Genomic DNA, 21,896 nt, shown 5'->3' on the forward strand with positions numbered 1-21,896 from the left:
TGGCACATGCCTTTAATCCCAGCACTTGGGAGACAGAGGCGGGTGGATCTCTGTGAGTTCGAGGCCAGCCTGATCTACAGAGCAAAGTTCCAGGACAGGCTCCAAAGCTACAGAGAAACCCTGTCTCAAAACGCCCCCTCCCAAAAACTAAAATTTTTTGTCTTAATATTATTAAAAACATTTTTTAAGTAGTCCACTAAATTATTGTTGGCATGGTGGTGCTTCCCTGTAATCTCATCACTTGGCAGTTAAAGGCAGGCAGATAGGGAGTTTGAGGTCATGCTGTGCTGCACCAGAGCCTGTCTCAAAGGTTAGTCTGGGTTGGCAACCACAGAGATAGTGTAGTGGGTAAGGAAATTTGGCAGAAAGCCATAGTGGGGAGAGAGAACCAGCTCCCTGCATTTTCTTCTGCCCTTTACACGTGCACAGTGACACGCACACCAAAAAAATAAGTTATATATACATACATACATGTATATGTATGGTTTTAAATGGTCTGGGAATATGACATTTTTGGTAGAGTGCTTGTCTAAAATGCATGGAGCTATAGGTTAAATATCCAACACCATATAAAATTGGTGTGTTGGTACATGCTTGAAATACCATCATCACTCAGGTACTGGTGGCAGAAGGAAGGGTCAGTTGAAGGCACTCTCTGGGCCTTAGCTATTTCCAGGCCAGCCTAGGTGTAAAGGTGCTGTCTCAAATTAAACAAAACAACAAAAATATTAGTTTGACAAGTCATCTTGACTTCCTTGTTATTGCCAGTTTTATATATATATATATATATATATATATATATATATATATATATAAAGTTGGATCTCTTTTCCTCCTGTTGTTATTTATCATAGCCCTGTAACTTTGATTTTTTTTTTTTTTAAACAGGTGTGGCAATAGCTCCGTGGACCCAGTTTCCATGAATAGACTGAGCTTTTTGAGGAATAGATGCAGGTAAAATCCGTAGCAGTGAAAACGGGGTTTACTTTAGCTGACCGCTCTCTCTCATTTACCTCACCGTTACTTACTTTCTAGCAGTGTTTCTCAGCTTATTTACTTATTTTTGGTTTTTCGAGACAGGGTTTCTCTGTGTAGCCCTAGCTTTCCTAGAACTCATTCTGTAGACCAGGCTGACCTTGAACTCAGAGATCCACCTGCCTCTGCCTCCCGAGTTCTGCTATTATTTAAAGGTGTGTGTCCAGTTTCTGAACTTTAAAAGCTTCTCTTTCTCGTTCTGTTTGAGAAAGTTGCTTCTACTTTACCTATTTTTCTTGGTGTGTGTGTGTTTGTTTTGTTTTATTATATGGTGTGGTTTACTTCAACAGGGGTTAAAAACTTGGCTATTTTTGGGGTGGGAAAGAGCAGGCAACTGAGTAGATAGTTTTCTGACTGTCCAGGAAGCTGAAGTTAAAGGTGCTTAGACTTTGTTTCCCTAAAAATTTGATTATTGGGGGTTTCTGGGGTGGTTCATCTGATAAAGGTAATTGCTGCCAACCCTGACACCTGACAGTCTCTGGAGCTCACATGGTAGAAGGAGAGAACTGACTTTCTTAGGTTGTCCTCTGACTTCCATGTACCCCCCCCCCACACACACACATACATATATAAACAAGCAAATGGGGCCAGCAAGATGGCTTAGCAGATAAAGTCACTTGCTTCAAAATGAGTTCAGTCCCCACAATCCACAAAAGGGAAGATGGAGAGACTCAATTCCACAGAGTTGTTCTCTCCTCTGACTGCCGACCTCTACAGGTTTTAGGTGGTATATAAAACCCCACACTTACCATACATATATGTAGTACTAATAAATGGATAAATAAATAAGTGGATCAATGAATGCTTTTAGAGGACAAGTTTACTTCATAGAACATGCCCCTGTTTCCTGTAACTCTTCCAGGAATGGCCTTGGCTCTGTGAAGGACGGAGAACCTCACTTTGTGGTGGTCCACTGCACAGGCTACATCAAGGCCTGGCCTCCAGCAGGTAAGAAAGTGATGTCACAATTTCTCTCTTGATACACTTGCTTACTTAGAAATTTGTCAATTAAAAAGAAAACTTTGGTGAGGGTTTTTCTAGGCAGGGTTTCTCTGTGTAACAGCTCTGGCTATCCTGGAACTCTCTTTGTAGACCAGGCTTACCTGAAACTCACAGAGATCCTCCTGCCTCTGCCTCCTTAGTGCTTGGATTAAAGGTATGTGCCACTACCTCCTGGCTTTTCTTTTCCTCCTTAATGTATCATTGGAAACATTAAAAGAGGCTGGAAAGAGCTCTCAGCAGTTAAGAGCACTTACTACTGTAGAAGGAGCAGCTGGCCGCTTCCTGCCGCCGGGCTCCCGGCCGTGGCTAGCTTTACCCAAAATAATTACACGGAAAATTGTATTCATTTAAATACTGCCTGGCCCATTAGCTCTAGTCTCTTACTGACTAACTCTCACATCTTGCTTAACCCATTTCTATTAATGTGTATCACCACTTGACTGTGGCTTACCGGCATGAGTCTAACCACCGTCTGTCTTGGGTAGTAGAAGCATGGCGTGTGCCTGACTCTGCTTCTTTCTCCCAGCATTCTGTTCTGTCTACTCCACCTACCTAAGGGCTGGCCTATCAAAAGGCCAAGGCAGTTTCTTTATTAACCAGTGAAAGTAACACATTGACAGATGACCCTCCCACATCATTTCCCCTTTTTCTGTTTAAGCAAAAAAGAAAGGCTTTCACTTTAACATACTAAAATTACATATAACAAAACAGTTATCAAGCAAGAATTACAATTACAATATTTAGATCTATTTTATCTTTTACCATAACAAAGGAAAACTATAACCATTCTTCAACTCTATCAAAGACTCCAGAAGAATATATTACCTAAGCAAACAAGAAATAAACAACTTCCAAACTCTAGAAATGACAGAGACATCTTGCTACCTGGACAATCACCCAAAGTTTTTCTGTACCGTTGGGGCATCCATCTTCAGCCTACAGGCCCATAGTATGCAGCAGACATTTCCATGAAGCAGGAAATTTCAAAGGCAGTTCAGTCACTATCTGCTGTGTCCTGCAGAATGTCTTGCAGACTCTTTCATGAATCAGAAACCCCAAAAGACCATCTCACCTTTAGGCAAGTTCAGCAGTCCTCTCTCTGCGGGTTCTCTGTGTCCAGTTTATGCAACAGTCCAGGCAAGAGCAGTTTCTTGACCAAATGGCTAACAAACTCCTTAAGTAGCCTCTTCGATGCCCATCTTCCTCTTGAAGTAGATTGGTGCTGCCAGGAGCAGACATGTCTCATTGTCATGAAAAGTCCTAAGTTATTAAAACATTAAATGCCATATTGGGATCTGATACCCTCTTCTGGCCTCTGCAGGTTCCTGTACACGTGTGGTGCCCTGAACTCGCACAGGCAAATACACAAAAATAAATAAATCTTTTAAAGTATATTGCTGATACTTATATTTTTTAGTATGTAATATCATATATAAAATAGATATTTATTGCTGCCCTGGAACTCCTGAGTTCAAGCAGTTTCCCCACTTCAACCTCTTCCTGGAATTGCCAAACACGAATAAACAAATAACCAAGTAACTATTATTAACTATTATTATAGTTTTAAATATTCACAATATTTTACACTAAATACTATGTCTTTAAGCAGTTGTGGCAAAGAAACACTGGAATTTTATTTTACTTTAGACAGGGTCTCACTATGTAACCCTGGATGTCCTGGAACTCTCTATATAGACCAAGCTAGCCTCAGTTCCACCTGCCTTTGCCTGTTAAATGCTAGGATTAAAGGTATGCCATCTCTATGCCCAGCTGGAAACATTAGAATGTCATGCAATTAATTTGGGCAAACTGAAATGGTAGTGAGGCTTTGAGGGGTAAATGGAAAATATATTGATTGCAGTAATTTAAAAGGGGACTTTGTAAATTAAATGGAAAGTGTAGATGTGAGTAGAATACTTTTATTAGAATTTGAGATTAAATCAGAGATGCAGCAAAGGTGGTACTGTGTTCAGATCAGATTTTTGTTTTGTTTTAAGACCTTGAAGGTGCTCTCCTACCTCAGCCTCACAAGTGTCAGGATTACAGACTTGATTTTCCATGCCTAGCAAAATCAGCTTTTTACGTTGGCTATCAAGAGTTTCCAAATCTTACCTTCTCTAGTACTTCCCCACTGGAAGAGTATTATTGGGAAATGGGCATTTACAGAAGCTGGAAATGCAGAGAAAAGAGAGACAAGTTTTAATTATTATTTATTTTATGTGTATGGGTGTTTTGTCTGCATGTATGTCTGGGCACCACCTGTTTGCCTGGTGCCCACAGAGTCCAGAAGACAGTATAAGATCCCCTGGGATTGGAGTTACCGATGGTTTTGAGCTGCTGTGTGGGTGCTGGGAATTAAACCTGGGTCCTCTGGAAGAGCCAGTGATCTTAACCACTAGCCTTTTCTCAACTCCTGTTTTTAAGAAAATTTTAAGAAAAAATTAACATTGATTTGGAAAAACCTGCATTTTCTTTCTGGCATTATGTCAGCAGTTTAACCTATGGTAAGTTACTTGATCTTTACATCAGTTTTCTCATCTATGATTCGACATAATATATCCTATATATCATTATTGTAAGAGTTAGATTTAGTGTAAGAAAAGCACACAGCACAGTTCCTGGCACATGCCATGTAGCCAATAAATGGGAATTAATATAATTGAGAAAAGTTAAATTTGAACTGTTTATTATATATAATGACACATGAACTTTTTAGTCATCTTATATATATAAATCATACAGTAAATGTATGTATGATCTTTCTACTTTTGTATAACTATCAAGAAAATGTCTTTTCCTGGATAAAAATGAGAGATAAAGAAATTGAGAGGAATGTACTTTTCTTCCCTTTTTCTATGACTATGAATATCTTTTGGTGTTTGGGATAATTTAATTTTTGTTTAGTTTTAAAGTCACTGGTTTAGCCAGGTGGTGGTGGCGCACGCTTTTAATCCCAGCCCTCAGGAAGCAGAGGCAGGCAGATCTCTGTGAGTTCGAGGCCAGCCTGGTCTACAAGAGCTAGTTCCAGGACAGGCTCCAAAGCTACAGAGAAACCCTGTCTCCCCTTCCCTCCCCCCAAAAAGGTCACAGGTTTGGCAGGAATGTTTACTAATCTGCGTATGCTATAATCACATAGCATATGTAAAGTTTATGTTTTTAGATGACTTTGGCTGGGACTTGTATTTTCATTTTGTTAATTCAATTCAAATATTGAAGCCAAGTGTGCTGGTACATGCCTATAATCCCAGCATTGGGAGGCAGAATGAAGAGTCAAGGTTACAGCTACAAAAGTTCTATTTAAGACAGTTATATTCTGACTTAAAAATAATAAACAATACACAAACATGAAATAATGACTGACATTTATAATAAATTCTGCATAGTTGATTTTTTAAAACACCATTTTATACTTAGCATCATCATACTGATATGTATTGGTGAACCTTTAGTCACTTGCCTTTAAAGGGATTTGAGTTTGAGATCTCTGAGTCATTCTTCTTTTCCTTCACGAAGGTGTCTCCCTCCCAGACGATGACCCAGAGGCTGGCCAGGGGAGCAAATTCTGCCTAGTGGCCATTGGCAGGTTGCAGGCGAGTATGAATCTTCACATCTATGTTCCTTTCAGATTAGGAAATAAATCTTTTCAGGACTTATTTGCGTTAATTTTTTTTACTCTGTGAATACATAGAAAAAAAATCCATAAATCTAAAAATCTGAAAAAATATGTTATTTATAGTAAACCTTGCTTATTCTCAGATTTGCGAAAAATCAAGAGTGTGAAAGAGGGTGGTAATCTTTTTGTTGTTGATATTGCTGATGACACTTCCCTGTGTTGTCTAGACATCCAGGTTATAGATTCAAGGGATCCTTCCACGTTAGCCTTTGAGAGCTGGGAGTTTAGGAAGACAACACCTTGCCAGGCTGTGCTTGACTCTGTTATAGTTTTGCAGTACTTACTTTTCCATTTCCAGTTAATTTCTTTTGTCCCTGTGCAAAACAAGAACAATTGTTTTTCTTTTGTTATTACATGCCTTATGATAGATTTTTAAAAAATATTTTTAAAGTTTATTTTATTTTGTTTATGGGTATTTTGCTTGCATGTATGTGCACCACTTGACCTGCCATATGGGTGCTAGGACTTGTATAGGGTGGACTTTTCTGTCCCACCATCCAGTTCCCAAATAGCCACACAGATACTTAATATTAATTATAAATGCTTGGCATATATATATATATATATATTTGTGTGTATGTGTGTAAATATATATATATAATAACTTTTATGTTATCTTTATTATTATGTATACAGTATTCTGCCTGCAAGCATGCCTTCAGGCCAGAAGAGGGCACCAGATCTCATTACGGATGGTTGTGAGGCTTAGGCTCATTTTTAACTAGTTCTTAACATAACCCATTTCTGTTAATCTGTGTGCTGCCCCCAGGCTCGTTTACCTCATGTGTATACTTTCCATTCTTCTTACTCCACAGTTCAATGGTGTCTCCTCTGACTCCACCCCTCTTATTTGTTTGTTTGTTTATTTATTTGCCTGCATATATGTCTGAGGTTGTCAGCTACCTGGAACTAGAGTTACAGTCAATTGTGAGGTGCCAAGTGGGTGCTGGGAACCTGGACCTCTGGAAGATCAGTGAGTGCTCTTCTAAGCCATCTCTCCAGCTCTTGACTCTGCTCATCTCCCCAGTTTCATCCCAGATTGGCTCTCCTGCCCAATCTCTTACTGCCCAGCTATAGGCCAGTCAGCTTTTTATTAACCAGTAAGAGTAATACATATTTACAGTATACAAAAATTGTTCCACAGCATTTCTCCCACTTTGTCTAATTACAAAGGAAAGTTGTTAACTTTTAACATAGTAAAATTATATACAACAAAGCAGTTATCAAGTAAGAATTTCAGTTACATCATCCAATCCATTTGTATTTGGCAAAATTAGAGAAAATGCTCTATTATTTATCTTATCTTTGTGAGTCTAAAGTTTTTTTTACCTCATTTGCCTTTTGTCATAACTTAGGAAAACTTTAGGTCTTATTAGTTAATCTTTAACTTCATCAAACCTCAGAAGGGTGTAATGTTACCTAGCGACAGGGACATCTAACTGTCTAGACAGTTACCCAAAGTTCTTCTGTAATGTTGGGGCATCTACCTCTGGCCTACAGGCCTAGTATGTGGTAATAGACATTTCTGGGAAGCAGGGAGTTTTGAAGTACTGTCCTACTTGTCTTAGCAAGGTTTGACAGTCCCCTTTTTTTGCACCTGCTTTTCTAGTTTGGACAGTATACTGTCAGCAAGGGCAGTTTCTTGCCCAAATTTTTACTAGCTTTTTACCATAAGGGAAGCAAATTTCATATGGAGTTTCTTTGATGCTTATCTTCTTTTGAAGTAAATTGGTGCTGCCAGGAGCATATGTGTCTCACTGTCAGAAAAAGTCTTATGTTATTAAAACATTTTAAATGCCATGTTCATTTACACATCTTTGAAGTGTTTGAAGACCTTCTGTCTATCTAAATATATCTGTTTTAATCTTGAAAACACACCTAATAAGACTACAAGTTTTATTATTATAGATGACTAACTACTAATGTGTCTTTCGAATCTTAAATAACTTTTAAGGACTAAAACTTTAAATTATGTTTTTAAATGTGCCACATAGGTACGATACCTTAAACAAGATTAGAAGCATATATTAAATTTTTATCAATATACAAAAATCCATACCAATGTAAAATATTTGAGACTAGTGATTGTTCAAAAGTAGACTCACTAATCCACCCTTTTAATCATTTCTATACTATATCCCCCCCTTTGTCCCTTCAGAAAGAGATCCTTTGTTCAGCTTAGTTCCTGACCATGACCAATAACTACTTGTAACCAACTCCACTGAAGAGTAACAAACATCCATAACCCAGTGAATGACCAAAAACCACCCACCCCACCTCTTAGGAATGTGGGGATTATATTCTCTAGATTGCTTCTTGTTGTCTGGGGCAATGGCATCTTTAAGAGACCCTGAGAAAATTAGTATAATCGTCAAGTCCTGGGAGAGCTAGCTGTATTGGTTTTTTTTTTGTCTAGTGTGTCTATGTGATGGGAAAATGTAGAGCTTACCTGAAGTCTTGGCTGAAGTAGTCTGTGAGGCTGGACCATCTTAGCTAGCAGCTTTGCAGTTGCTCTGATGCAGAATTTTGAGGAAACTGCAGCAGAGGCATTCCGAGAGGCTGGATCACCTGGCCTAGTTGTCTTCATTGGGGTCTGGTCCTGTTGTTTCTTTCTGAAAAAATGCATAAACTTTTAAAGGTAACATATATCTGCATTAATACAAGTTTGGAATGTGTGGTGCGCACAAGTCATTTAAAGATAATTTTTTTCTACGTTTGAGCAGGTAGAAGGCATCTATCAACTTTATAAGTCCATTTGGACTATATAACCAAACTGTAATATAATCTCTATCCATGCCATATGAAAGGATGGCATGTAATTATAAGTCACGAGGACTCAGTAGCCAACAAGATCTGTCATGTCTCACCCAGTCTCAGAGCTGTTCCCACAGCAGAGGGATCAGCAGATACATCACCTGTCCTGTAGGCTTCCTTGGTTTCTTCTTTATGTCTATAGCCAAGATTTTCATGATGTCTCCCCAATCAAATCTGATCTTTATTAATTTTGAAGAGAACCACAACTTTTTATTTTCTGTGGAAACAAAGGCATAGCCCCTTCCCCAATGCAACACATTCCTCAACTTCCATTCAAATTCCGGTACATCTCTAACACACACACACACACACACACACACACACACACACACATTTTAAGTCAGCAGCCCCTTCCATAATCCATTGTCTCAGCAGCTGCCGTTCACTCATCAGCATTCATGAAATCAAATGAGCAAAGCACCACATAGGATCCGGTTGCTCTGTGTTTCCCATCCTTATGTAGCATTTTTTCCTTTATATTACTTTACTCTTTCTTTAATGACTTTATTATTTTTTAACTATTTTTTCCTATGATTGTCTATACCCAGTTTTTGCTGTATCTGTTTAAAGGTTTTCTTACCTGGACTGCTTCATTGCATACCCGCAGCCTTCTCTGACCATGTGAGCCATCCTGAGACCTACCACATGGCTCTGCTCATGGAGCTGGCTGGCTCAGGCCTGCAGGCAGCAGTCAGGAACTGTATCTCTGTACGATGTGGTCCACCTAAGAGACTGCAGACTAGGAAACTCTCTGGCTTCGTGTTTGTGTGTTTGGGACTTTTCTTTTTAAGCTTTCTCAGGTCCTTTGTGGAAATATGTGCCCCGGGTTAGACACCAGATGTGACAAGTCTTTCTCTGTCCCACCAGCTCCCAGACAATGACAGAGACTAGGCTCGTTTTTAGCTAGCTCATGACTTAAACTAACTCATTTCTATTCAGATGACCTGCCATATAGGTTCTAGAGCTGAACTCAGGGTCTCAGGAAGAGCAGCCAGTGTCCTTAGCCATTCAAGCAACTCTAGCACCTTGATTTTGATTCTTTTCCTGAACACAGTTAAGTTTCTCAGAAACAGGAACCATTCTGAATAATGAACACAGGCTAACCAAATAACAGGTAGATAGTTTAGAGTTGCATTCATTGTTTTTTACTTTACTAATGTAGTAAAGAAAACATGTATAGGAGTAGAGCTAGACTTCATGCGTCTCATTGGGACTGCCATTTTTGCATTTCTGGGGGAAACACTTAAAAGTTCCTAAATTTGATAGTCTCATACCTACGCAGATACTCGTAAGAGGATTGAAAATGTTTTTTGTAAGTAATGGTATTATTTTGGCTCATTTTTATCTCTCCACTCTTAGGTAACTAGTTCTCCCAACTGTACAGACATGAGTAACATTTGCCAACCAACAGAGTTCATCTCCCGACACAACATCGAGGGGATATTTACTTTTGTAGATCATCGTTGTGTGGCTACTGTTGGCTACCAGCCACAGGTGAGAATGGAGTTACTACATTGTTGATACTTAGGCCTTTGCTTTCTGTTGCTAGTGTTGAGGTTACATGGCTATATAATTCCAGGGAGGATCAAAATATAGCAGTCCAGTTCAGAAAAAGAGATGCTCCTATTTTACTAATAGCAAAATCTAGTCTCAACTTCCTACCAAGACTGTCACCCCATATAGAGAAATATAGTTTATGAAACCACATGGAAATAGTGGGTATAAATGTATGCTTACTTTTTATTTCTGACATTAATACAGATAATTCAAAACTATTTTAATTATTCTAGTATAGCTACTCTCATTTAGGTAATTTATGTAATTACTAATGAAATAATAACCTATAATAAATATAAGTGTAGCACTGGTTATTAGAATGTTCTCATGCAGTAGATCCATTAACTCTCCCTGACTTACATGACCTCTGTGATCTGTATGAGCCTGGTTATACATATAAGAAATGGTCAGTGAAGAAGAAATCTTGAAAATGAAGAACTAAGTTGGAGGATTTACTTACATCCTGATCCAACCCTTCCTGTCAAGATTTTATCAAGGCAGTGTGGCGTTATTATAGGGAGGTGTTAACTTACTGATCTGATCTGATGACGAGGCCAGGAGAGAGCCTTTTTTACATTCGTGGTCATTGGATTTTCAGCAAAAGTGCTAAGACATTTCAAGGGGAAAAGATGTAACAAGTAGAGTATATCAGATCCATATGCACCACTACCCCTAAAAATCATCACACCATAGACAAAAATCAGCTCAGAGCCCTAAATGCTAAGAACTAAAGTTGGAAATAAGCTTTTAGAAGAAAGTCTTTGTGTGTGCACATAGGTAAGAAGGCCAGGGCACAGCCTTGGGAGTCACTGGGTACCATTTGTCTTTTTCATTTTGAGGCATGGTCACTCATTGGCCTGGAACTTGAAAAGCTGTCTAAGCTTTCTAGCCTCTGAACTCCCATAATTCACCTGTCTGTGGTTCCTCTGGAATTGTGAGAATGTACCACACTTGACTTGATTTTATTTTTTATTTTTATTTTTGAAACAGTGTTTTAGTATGTAGCCTTGACTCTCTATATTTGGACCAGGCTGGCCTCAGGCTCAGAGATGTGCCTGCCTTGGCCACCTAGGTGCTTAAAGGCATATACACTACTATGCCCAGCTATTTTTTATTTTATGTGTAGGTGTGAGTACCTGAATATGTATGTGTACCATGTGTTTATCTGGTATCACAGAGATCAGAAGAATGCCTTGGATTCCCTGGAACTGGGTTTATATGGTTAGAACACTTGTCTTGATAACAACTACTTTATAGGAACTGTTGGTTCAGAGATTGTAAGTCCTCCAACTTGGCTCTTCATTTTTAACTGCCTGGTATATGATCTTTTCAAGAGCAAGAAGTGCTCTTAAGGGATGAGCCATTTCTTCTGTCTCACCTGAACTCCCCCACCTTTTTGAAAACACATATTCTAATGACAAAACTCAGGTCTTCATATTTACAAGGTATGAATGTTATCTGTGTGTGGTTTTCTTTCCCTGTCTTTTTTTCCCCCCTGAGATAGGTTCTCTCCCTACCTCAAACTGGAAATCTTTATGTCCTCGCCTCCTGAGATGCTGAGATTATAGGGTTTGCCTGACAAAAGTTTCTTCTCTAAACTGATATCATTAAGAGAGCCAGTAAGATGACTTTGTAAGAAAGGTGCCTTGTTTTCAGTGGCCTACAAATATGTGCATACATGCATGTCCCTTAGAGCGCAGTAGAGCTAAGAGGACAGTTTGAGGAGCCAGTTCTCCACCATGTGGTCATCAGGCTGAGTGGCCAGTGCGCACTGCACTGTCTCACTGGCTCTGCTCTGTCTTCTGTTTGTTTCCTTTCCCCTCCACACACCTGTTTATAGTAGGATAAAGACAGGAAGTAACACTGACATCTCTAGCTGGGAAGGTTAAGTGTACATTTTACTTTTCTCTCTCCTCCCAGGAGCTCTTAGGGAAGAATATTGTAGAGTTCTGTCATCCTGAAGATCAACAGCTTCTAAGAGACAGCTTTCAACAGGTAACATTTTTCCTGGTTTGGGTCTGAATACATCTTTTGCTCAATTGCTTATGTTTGTTCTAGATACTTATTGGTCAGTGTTCATTTGAACACTGTGGTGGATACTATACTTTATACTGAGCTTATATTCTAAGAAATAGAAAATGATAATACTTTGAAACTAGATAAAAATCCAAGGTGTTTCTGCTGGGCTTTAGCTACTTACTGTCTTCTACTCAACTATCTGTATCCAAGAAATTATCTTCAAAGCACTTAAAGTATTACCTGTTTCACTGACCTTAGATCATAGCAGGAAAGTTTACTCAGAATTCTTTTATAGATAACGGAAGGTTAACTCACTTGTAACTAATTGTAATTTTCAGGCCTGAGCTCCTGAAAATACTTCGTGAAAATAATGGACTTGGCTTTGGATAACTATTCTTTATATTTTACAAGTTAATTAAGTCTCTGTAGTGATCTTACTGAAACAGTGGTTATACTAATATTTAGAGGTAGAAGCTTGTAGGAAGGTTAAATAAGGTAATGCCATAAGGCACATATAGCCCAGCATTTGATACATAAAAAATAAACATTAATTGCTAATATTTGCTATTACTAGAAATGGAGGACTAAAAGATTGTCTTCTGTTCTATAAGAGCAGGAACTAAAACTCTAGCAAAACTAAGGCTTCCTGTGTGTAGGGTTTTATGGAAACCAAAATTCTAAGGTTTTGAGTAGAATAGCTGGGATTGGTAAATAATGTGTAAAATGTGTTTGGTGTCACCAAACTGAACTTCCTGGTATAGACTTACAAAGCCAGTTCATCTAGTGTGTCTGCAGAAAGGGAAACACGGAGACAGTCTCTTCCGTGCTCCTCCTGACTGTACAGTCATGCGTCTGCAGCACTGAGAAGACACTTGGTAGATCTGTATCCCCTTCATCCCCTCTTCCCCTTGTGTGACCATTGAAAAAGACTGGTGCTTCAAGGACAACAACACAAGAGTCCTGAGGTTGTAAAAGCGGGACAATTATTACTTAATTTTCTTTAAGTCCACTGATGGATGAAAACCCTTTCAGGTGGTGAAATTAAAAGGCCAGGTGCTATCTGTCATGTTCCGATTCCGATCTAAGAACCGAGAATGGCTCTGGATGAGAACCAGCTCATTTACGTTCCAAAACCCTTATTCAGATGAAATTGAGTATATTATCTGTACCAACACCAATGTGAAGTATGTACTCTTCTATCTTTTTCTCATGTTGGGTTATTTCTCCTGTGGCCATCCCTGGGGTGGGGTGGGGTGGGGGGTGGGAGAGGGCAAGTCTTAACCTTATCGCAAATCCATTAGTTTGAGAGTCCTCATTTAACAGCTTTCTATAGAATTTAATATAGTTGAGGCAGAGAGTAAGGTAGATTTTGTTTGCTGTTGACAGCCATTTAGTAATTGGTGTGTATCACTCTGGCATGGAATAGGACACGTATGAACATTAGAAGGCAGCTTGTGGGAGTAGTCCTCTCCTTTGACCAGGTGGAGCCCAAGCATGAACTTAGGTTGTCAGCCTGGGGGCAAGCACCTTTTCCCACCAAACGTCTCACTGGCTCACAGTAGAGTAAGTTTTAAGAAGCAGCAGTAGTTCATGCTGTGAACAGTGCCCACACCTGCTGCCTGACGCAGTCTACTCAGTGAACTTCTTTTCTTTCTGTAAGAGAGTGCAAATAAAACAGTAATTTAAAGATTAGTTCTTGAGATGGAAAGATTCTCATTTCAATTTTCTAGGTTTTATTTGCTTAGTAATAATTTTACTTTTCTTTATTAGTTAATTTACTTATTGCACTGCTAATGGTCAAACCAAGGGATTTGCAGAAAGTAGGCAAACTCCTGTACCACTGAACTGCTTCCCTACCTCAGGATTTTTTGGAAGGGTTTTGTATTTGTTTATTTTTAAGTCAGGGTCTTGGTGTATAGTTCCGGCTGGTCTGGAACTCGACTTGCAGGCCAGGCGTGTCTCGCATTCATTCACAGGTAGCTCCCTCCCTCCCTGAATGCGGAGTTAAAGGTGTGCTCCACTTGCCTCCACGATTTTGTTTTAGCCACCAGTGCTCTAGTCTAGGAAGATTTTCATCTAGAACAAAGTTGGGCAGACTTTTCTGTGAAGGACAGGACGATAAATGCTTCAGCCTTGTCTGGACCATATGGTCTTTACTGCAGCTGCTCAACTCTGCTGCTGTGCATGGAAACGGGCACAGAAATAACATGCTGTCTTCCTGGAATTTTCATATATAAAACAGGCAATGGGTTAAAATTGATCCATGAATCAGGTCTTATTGCAGAGCATGGTCGCATCACACAATTTTATTAATTTTTGTTCCTTTCTCTGAACTTGGTTTTTGTTGTTGTTGGTCTTGTCTGGTTTGGTTTGGTTTTTTGAGACAAGGCTTCTTCTCTATGTAGTCCTGAATGATCTGAAGCTCATTAAATAGACCAGGCTGGACTTGAACTCACAGCAGTCACTATTCTCCTGCCCCATGAGTTCTAGGATTTCAGGTATGCAACACCATGCTAAGCCGTCAGCTTTATTATGAGCGTTTTCCTCCATGTATCTCTCTGCACTACGTATGTGTCTCGTGTCCTCAGAGGTCAGAAGGGGATCAAATCCCTTGGAACTAGAGTTGGAGACAGTTGTGAGAAGCCACATGAGTCCTGGGAACTGAACCTGGGTCCTTTGCAAGAACAGGAAGTGCTCTCCACCAGCTGAGCCATCTCTCCAGCCCCTAGCTCTCAGGGTTTTAAAACATTTTCTTTAACTACATTGCACAGGCCATATATCCCACCCATTACACAAGAAGTTGTGTAACTCGTAGAGCCATCTATTTTCAGAACATTTTCATCCCTATTCAAACCCTGAACCCACTAAAATCGTCCATTCTCCCCTTTCCTCTAAACTCTAAATTCGCTATCTCTATAAACCTGCTTAGAGATATGTAAATCACAGGATGGTTCCTTTGTGAGTGGTCTCATTGTTTCCTGGGTCAACCATGTGATACTATGTATTAGTACCTCATTTTATTGTTGGTGCTGTGAATTAATGCTCCATTTTATGAACATAGCATTTTTCTTGTTTTAAAGTTGCATACACTATATTCTGATCACACTTCCCCCTCTCCTAGTACCTCTCCACCTACCCAACTCCATACCCTTTCTTTCCTTTCTCTTAATGCATGTGTGTGCACACACGCACACACACCTACCCACACACAAGCAGAAATAAAATATATATCAAAAAACAAGGCAAAAAAAAATGCCCAAACAGAGCAATATGAGACAAAAAGTCTACAAAAATACCACTGAGTACACGTGATGTTGTCTAGCCGCTCATAGACAAGGATCCTACTTTGAAGAGAAGTGTGGTTAATACACCTAATGAGATTCCATTGGGGAAAATTAATTTTTCTTTTGCAAGTGAGTATCAGTTCCAGATAGCTTTTTGTCAGGTGTGATGTACTAAATAAATATGGAGAGCCCATTCTGTTTATCAGTTGATGGACACTGGGTTATTTCTACTATTCGGCTATTCAGGATGAAGTGTAAATATTCCTATGCAAGTTTTGTGTAGCATAGGAATGCTACAGAGGCCTCAAACTTATAGAAATCCCCCTGCCTCTGCAGACCTCCAAGTGCTAGGATTAAAGTTGAGCACCACCATGCCTGGCTTGAACTTATTTTTTAAAGATCAGATTGTTAACAAGGTGTAGTGGTATTCAGGCGGATCTCTGTGAGTTTGAGGCCAGCCTAGTCTACCTAGAACAGTGCTTTTCAACCTGTGGGTCATGACCCCTGGGGTCAAATGACCCATTCATAGGGGTTACATATTGGATATTTACATTACAGTTTATAACTGTAGCAAAATTACAATTATGAAGTAGCAACAAAAATAATTTTATGGTTGAGGCCACCACAACATGAGGAACTGTAATAAAGGGTCTTAACATTAGGAAGATTGGGAACCACTGACCTAGAGAGTTCCAGTACAGTCAGGGTTACATAGAGGTATTCTGTCAAAAAAAAAAAAAGATCAAATTGCTTTAATGTATACATTCATTTTAGTTCTTACTTACAATTTTAAAAACTCGGGCTATGGGCACACACAATACCCAGGTATCAAATAGTTTGAAGGAGTTAGAAAACAAACATGCTGGGCTGGGGCTGTAGCTTAGTTGGTAGAGTACCTGTCTAGCATGCGTGTGACCCTGAGTTTGATCCCCAGCACCTCATAAACTGAATGTGATGGTGCATGTTTGTAATCTCCGTCCTTGGCGTTCGAGGCAAGTGATCAGAAACTAAGTCACCATACTTGTGAGTTTACGCTAGCCTGGGCTGTCTAAAGCCCTGTTTCAGAACAACAACAAATAAAAACAGGATAAACCCTTGTTTCTTAGACATGTTTCAGTTAGTACCATGTAGTCCATAACATACATCTTTTTGCTGAAACCAAGGTCATAGGCTACCTATGGGACTGCACTTTGTAAAGATCTGTTAGTGATTGCCTCCCATTACAGGTCAATATACGGAATTTATTGTATTGAGTCATTCCTTGTTTCCCCTTTCTGTGTTCTTGTCTACTTTATTTTCTTAGGAACTCTAGCCAGGAACCACGGCCTACACTTTCTAACACAATTCAGAGGTCACAGCTAGGTCCGACAACCAGTTTATCCCTAGAGATGGGTACAGGGCAGCTGGCATCCAGGTAAGAAATGGTGAAGTAATTATGTTTTGAGCAATCACTAGCCAGAAAATAGTGATGTGCAATCATATTTTTGCTGTTCCTTATGTGTTTTATGTTTTTAAAGGCCTTTTCTCCAAATTCTTTGTTAAAAATCTTTTTTCCCTATTGCTTTCCACACTGACATTTGACATAACAGGCAGCAGCAGCAGCAGCAGCAGCAAGCAGAATTGGATATGGTGCCAGGAAGAGATGGGCTAGCCAGCTATAACCATTCCCAGGTGTGTGCATGTGTGTGTGTCTTCTTCTTTTAAGAGGAAAGTGAACATTTTTTAAAAATGTATCTCGAGGCTGGCGGGATGGCTTAGTAGTTAAGGGAATTAGCCACTTTTGCAGAAGACCCAAATTCAGTTCCTAGGCCCTACAGTAGGTGAGGTGGCTCACAACCACCCATAACTTTAGCTCCAGGTCTGATGCCTCTGACCTCAGGAGGCACTGTATTCGTTTGTGTATGTGTATACAAACATGCATAATTAAAAAAAAAAAAAAAAGCTACAGAGAAACCCTGTCTCGAAAAACCAAAAAAAGAAAAAAGAAAAAAAAAAAAAAAGAAAAGAAAGAAAAAAATCACCAGGCAGTGGTGGTGCACACCTTTAATCCCAACACTCAGGAGGCAGAGGCAGACCGATCTCTGTGAGTTCAAGGCCAGCCTGGTCTACAGAGCAAGTTCCAGACTCCAAAGCTACAGAGAAACCCTGTCTCAAAAAAAAATAAAATAAATCCTAAAAACTCCCAGTATCAGTGAGAATATGAAATTGAATGCTATTGAATTGCTACATTAACCATTTATTGATTGTTTTCATTATTTTATTCCCTAGGTTTCTGTCCAGCCTGTGGCAAATACAGGAGCAGAACACAGCAAGCCCCTTGAAAAGTCAGATGGTCTCTTTGCCCAGGACAGAGATCCAAGGTTTTCAGAAATCTATCCCAACATCAGTGCAGGTACAGCTTTCTTCTGCAGATTCCTTTTACAGTCTGATTTTGTCATCACTGATGGGACTGCTACTGCCCAATCAGTAGTCTTCCAGCATACTTCCACCTAAATTACGTACTTCTTAGTAAATAGGAATTTATTAAACTATATACTACAGCCCCTTGATGGCCCTCCCCCGACTCCTTTTGGTCCACAGATCAGAGTAAAGGCATCTCCTCCAGCACTGCCCCTGCCACCCAACAGCTATTCTCCCAGGGCAGCTCATTCCCTCCTACCCCCCGGCCGGCAGAGAACTTCAGGTGAGCCCCGTATGTGTGTGCTGCTTGACAGGGCTCTCTGCAGGATTCAGTTGGTGAATCCACATGCCATTCTTCCCTTGCTTTCTCTGGTCGTTTCAGACAAAGCAGTAGAACTTACTGGACCTAGGGTGAGACAAAGGAGCTGCTTTTTCCGCCTATTCCTTGCACCTGTCCTATTGCCCTGTAGGCTCTCTCTGTGTGGTCAGTGTGTGCTGTCAGTCTTTCTTAATGGTTTTCAGATTTAGCAGGTTTTCCTTAACTCCAAGGGAATCAGAGGGATCTAGGGATAGAATTTGGTTGTCCTTTGTTTCATAGCTTCCTTGATAGGGTCACCTTTTAATCTTTCACCTGTCTGTTTGTTCCTAGGAATAGTGGTCTGAGCCCTCCTGTGACCATTGTCCAGCCGTCATCTTCTGCAGGGCAGATGTTGGCCCAGATTTCTCGTCACTCCAACCCTACCCAGGGAGCAGCTCCAGCTTGGACCTCTAGTACCCGGCCAGGCTTCTCTGCCCAGGCATGTTGTTTTTGTTTGTTGGGGTCTTTTTCCCCTATAAGTGAATTTATTATTGTCGTCTTAGACACCTCCTCTCCGATCCCTCTCTTGATCTTATAATTTTCATGTTTGTTGAGAGCAACCACATGATTACAATACCAGAGATTTAAAAAAAAAAATCTTCTTAGTACCTATGGTTTTCACATTTTCACCTTAAATCAGAACAGTTTAAACAACTTTGATTTCAGGCTTGTTTAGAGCAAATTCAAAGAGTTTGTCTTCATTTAGGACTATGTAATACAGTACCAAAATAGAAAATTAGTATTATATTCATTGACTATTAATTTGTGAAAATAGTGAAAATCTTGGCATAGTATCCATGCATATAATATATAGTGAATATATTAGGCTTATTTCTCTTGTATAAATAATATTTAGAAAAATAAAAAATAAAAACAAACCAGGCTTCAGAATTGTGTAAAAATACACAGAAGGTGATCCATTTCTCTGTTGCCCAGGATGAGCAGTGAGGTTGAAGACAGTTACCACCATAGTTCTCAGGGCTTTGATAGAATCAAGCATACATATATTGTCTCCCTAGGAGTTATTTTTTAAATTGTGGTATTTACAAATGTTTGCAGAAATTATGATTCCACTCTGGTGGTGGCACACACCTTTAACCATAGCATATGGGAGGCAGAGTCAGGAGGATCTCCGTGAGTTCAAAGCCAGCCTGTTCTATGGAGTGAGTTACGGGATAGCCAGGGCTGCACAGAGAAACCCTGAAAAACAACAAAAGAAGAAGAAATTATGATTCCATAAAACATGCTGAGACAATGACTTGCTTCTCAGTCAGGAAACAGTACAATGGGTATGACCGTACACAGCTTCCGTCCCTCACACAAGACCTGCCTGGGCCACATAGCGAGGTAAACTGTTTCAAAAAAGGAAGAGCAAAAACAAATGCAAGGGAAAATAAAAGCAGGAAGTTGTCCAAAAAAAGTATCAGCCACGAGTCTCCTGGTGAGCTTAGTAACGAGGCTTCATCTTTTTCCAGTTTTTTTTTCCTTTCTTTTTGAAGCAGATCTAGAGTTTTTATTAAAAGACTCTTTACATACAGATTTAAGATGAAATTCAAGAGCAAAAGAAAGGCACTCGGAAAGAACTGAGCGTGGGTGTGAACTCCCTAAGAGAGCCATCACCACAGTGTCCTGTAATACACATACATTCCCATAAGAAGGGAAGGTCACTCTTTTAGGAACAGAATCTAGATGGATGGAATGCAGACTGAGGACAATGATGTCCTGGTTTTTGTTTCTAAAATTCCACTTTGGGGACTGGGGAGATGACTCTGGTACAGTGCTTGTCACTCAAGCCTGATGGTAATCCCCAAGACCCACACGGTGGGAAAAGAGAACCAACTCCTGCATGCTATCATGCATGCATGTGTTCACATGTATGTGCGTACTCATGCACTCAAAATGTTTAAAAAGAAAAAAGTAAATCAGGTGTAATAGAACACACCTGTATTCCCAGCTCTGGGGAAGTGGTGACGGATCCCTAGAACTTCCTAGCCAGATGGATAAGATCCAGGGTCAGTGAGAGGCCCATCTCATAAAATAAGGTGGAACCTGGTGGTGGTGGTGGTGGTGGTGCACATCTTTAATCCCAGCACCTGAGAGGCAGAGGCAGGTGGATCTCTGTGAGTTGCAGGCCAGCCTGGTCTACACAGAGGAACCTTGCCTCAAAAAACAACACAAAATGTAAGATAGAAAGGAAAGTAAAAGGAAGACACGCAACATCGGCATCGGGCTTCTATACATGTGTGTACATGCTCCCACCCACCCACAGATGTACACGTGAACCCACACATAAGGTGGAGAACAACTGAAGAAGACACATTGGTCTCTAGCTACTGTGTTTGTGCACATGCACTTGCACATATATGTTAAACACACATGCTTTCTGTTAATTCTTAAAATTTTATGAGCTCATTATATATAAGATCGGGTTTGCTAAAATGCCTTCGTGAGTATGCGTTAACATGACCATGACCTCTTGTTCTACTCGAGACCACACCCCTTCCTCTCATCAGCCAGTCCCTTTCTATTCTAATGTCTTTCCCCTATTTCTTGACCCAGTGAGCTTAGCTAATTATTACGATTTTTATTAAACCTGTAAGTCTTTGCTTTTTGTACTTTTAGTTGCCTAAAGAGAATAGTTTTAGGAGGAGCTGGGAGTAAAGCAGAAGTGCACAGTGGAGCCGGGTGACGGTGATGGGCAGTGGCGCAGAAATGAGCACAGTCTCCCTCGTTCTGACCTCCTTTTCTTTACCAGGTGCCCACCCAGGCTACAGCCAAGACTCGTTCTTCCCAATTTGGTGTGAGCAACTTTCAGACTTCCTCCTCCTTCAGTGCTATGTCTCTCCCGGGTGCTCCCACAGCCTCCCAGGGTACTGCAGCCTACCCTGCTCTCACCAACCGTGCATCCAACTTCCGTAAGTTCAGATGAGAAGGAAGATAACAAGAAAACCAAACTACTAAAGAAGGAGGATTTGGTGGTTAGAATTGTTTCCCTGTGTCCTTGATGTGCTGACCTAGTTATAAAAGGAAATGTAAAGTCCAAGTCTGTTTGAAATTAAAAACCTTGCACAGAGGCTGTTGAAATGGCCCATTGGGCAAAGTGCTTGACTCACAAGCCTGAATACCTGAGTTAGTCCCCAGAGCTGTGTGCAGGAGCGAGCTGACTCCACCATGCTGTCTTCTGACCGTCGGGAGCCACAGCACATATGCTCACATGCACCAAACACAAAACAGTAGTAAACTTAAAACCTTTATAAAAAGTTGCTGTAGGGAAACTATCTTAACACTTGCAATAAAAACCACATGAGTTATTGTAATATTTACAACACTAGTACTACAAAACCCACAAATACTTAACAGAATGCATATTTAAATTAACAGAATTCTTTAGAAATGCTATCTTGAGAATGAAATTTGAGACTGGGCTTTGAAGTAGAGGCATTGGTTAGCAGCTAGACAGGCAGAAGGTATCATATGTGAAATTACTGAGTTTTATGTAGCTGTGTGCTGGTTTCTCTCCTCCATTGAAATTAATAGATTCAAGCTGTTTATCCTTAACTACATTTCTAGCCCCTGAGAGTGGACAGACTTCAGGACAGTTCCAGACCCGGACAGCAGAGGGTGTGGGTGTCTGGCCACAGTGGCAGAGCCAGCAGCCCCATCATCGGTCCAGTTCCAACGAGCAACATGTTCAGCCAGCGTCAGCACAACCATCTAGCCAGCCTGAGGTCTTTCAGGTGAGTAGATAAATACT

General features: G+C 40.2%; 1 protein-coding gene across 5 annotated transcripts in view; it reads left to right on the forward strand.

The window, feature by feature from the left end:
- Positions 1-21,896, forward strand: part of Arnt (aryl hydrocarbon receptor nuclear translocator) — a 65,205-nt gene that overhangs the window by 40,606 nt on the left and 2,703 nt on the right. For 4 of the 5 annotated variants that reach the window (XM_038311864.1, XM_038311868.1, XM_038311867.1 and 1 more), the window contains 13 exons: positions 889-954; positions 1,898-1,983; positions 5,551-5,627; positions 9,884-10,018; positions 12,002-12,076; positions 13,133-13,284; positions 16,688-16,798; positions 16,974-17,055; positions 17,653-17,776; positions 17,965-18,067; positions 18,434-18,581; positions 20,898-21,057; positions 21,713-21,879. In XM_038311864.1, coding sequence (XP_038167792.1) covers positions 889-954; positions 1,898-1,983; positions 5,551-5,627; positions 9,884-10,018; positions 12,002-12,076; positions 13,133-13,284; positions 16,688-16,798; positions 16,974-17,055; positions 17,653-17,776; positions 17,965-18,067; positions 18,434-18,581; positions 20,898-21,057; positions 21,713-21,879 — 1,486 coding nt within the window. The remainder of the gene's footprint in view (positions 1-888; positions 955-1,897; positions 1,984-5,550; positions 5,628-9,883; positions 10,019-12,001; positions 12,077-13,132; positions 13,285-16,687; positions 16,799-16,973; positions 17,056-17,652; positions 17,777-17,964; positions 18,068-18,433; positions 18,582-20,897; positions 21,058-21,712; positions 21,880-21,896) is intronic. The other variant, XM_038311865.1, reaches the window with a different exon arrangement.

The sequence above is a fragment of the Arvicola amphibius genome, chromosome 14 (genome assembly GCF_903992535.2).
Source record: "Arvicola amphibius chromosome 14, mArvAmp1.2, whole genome shotgun sequence".
NCBI lineage: Eukaryota > Metazoa > Chordata > Mammalia > Rodentia > Cricetidae > Arvicola > Arvicola amphibius.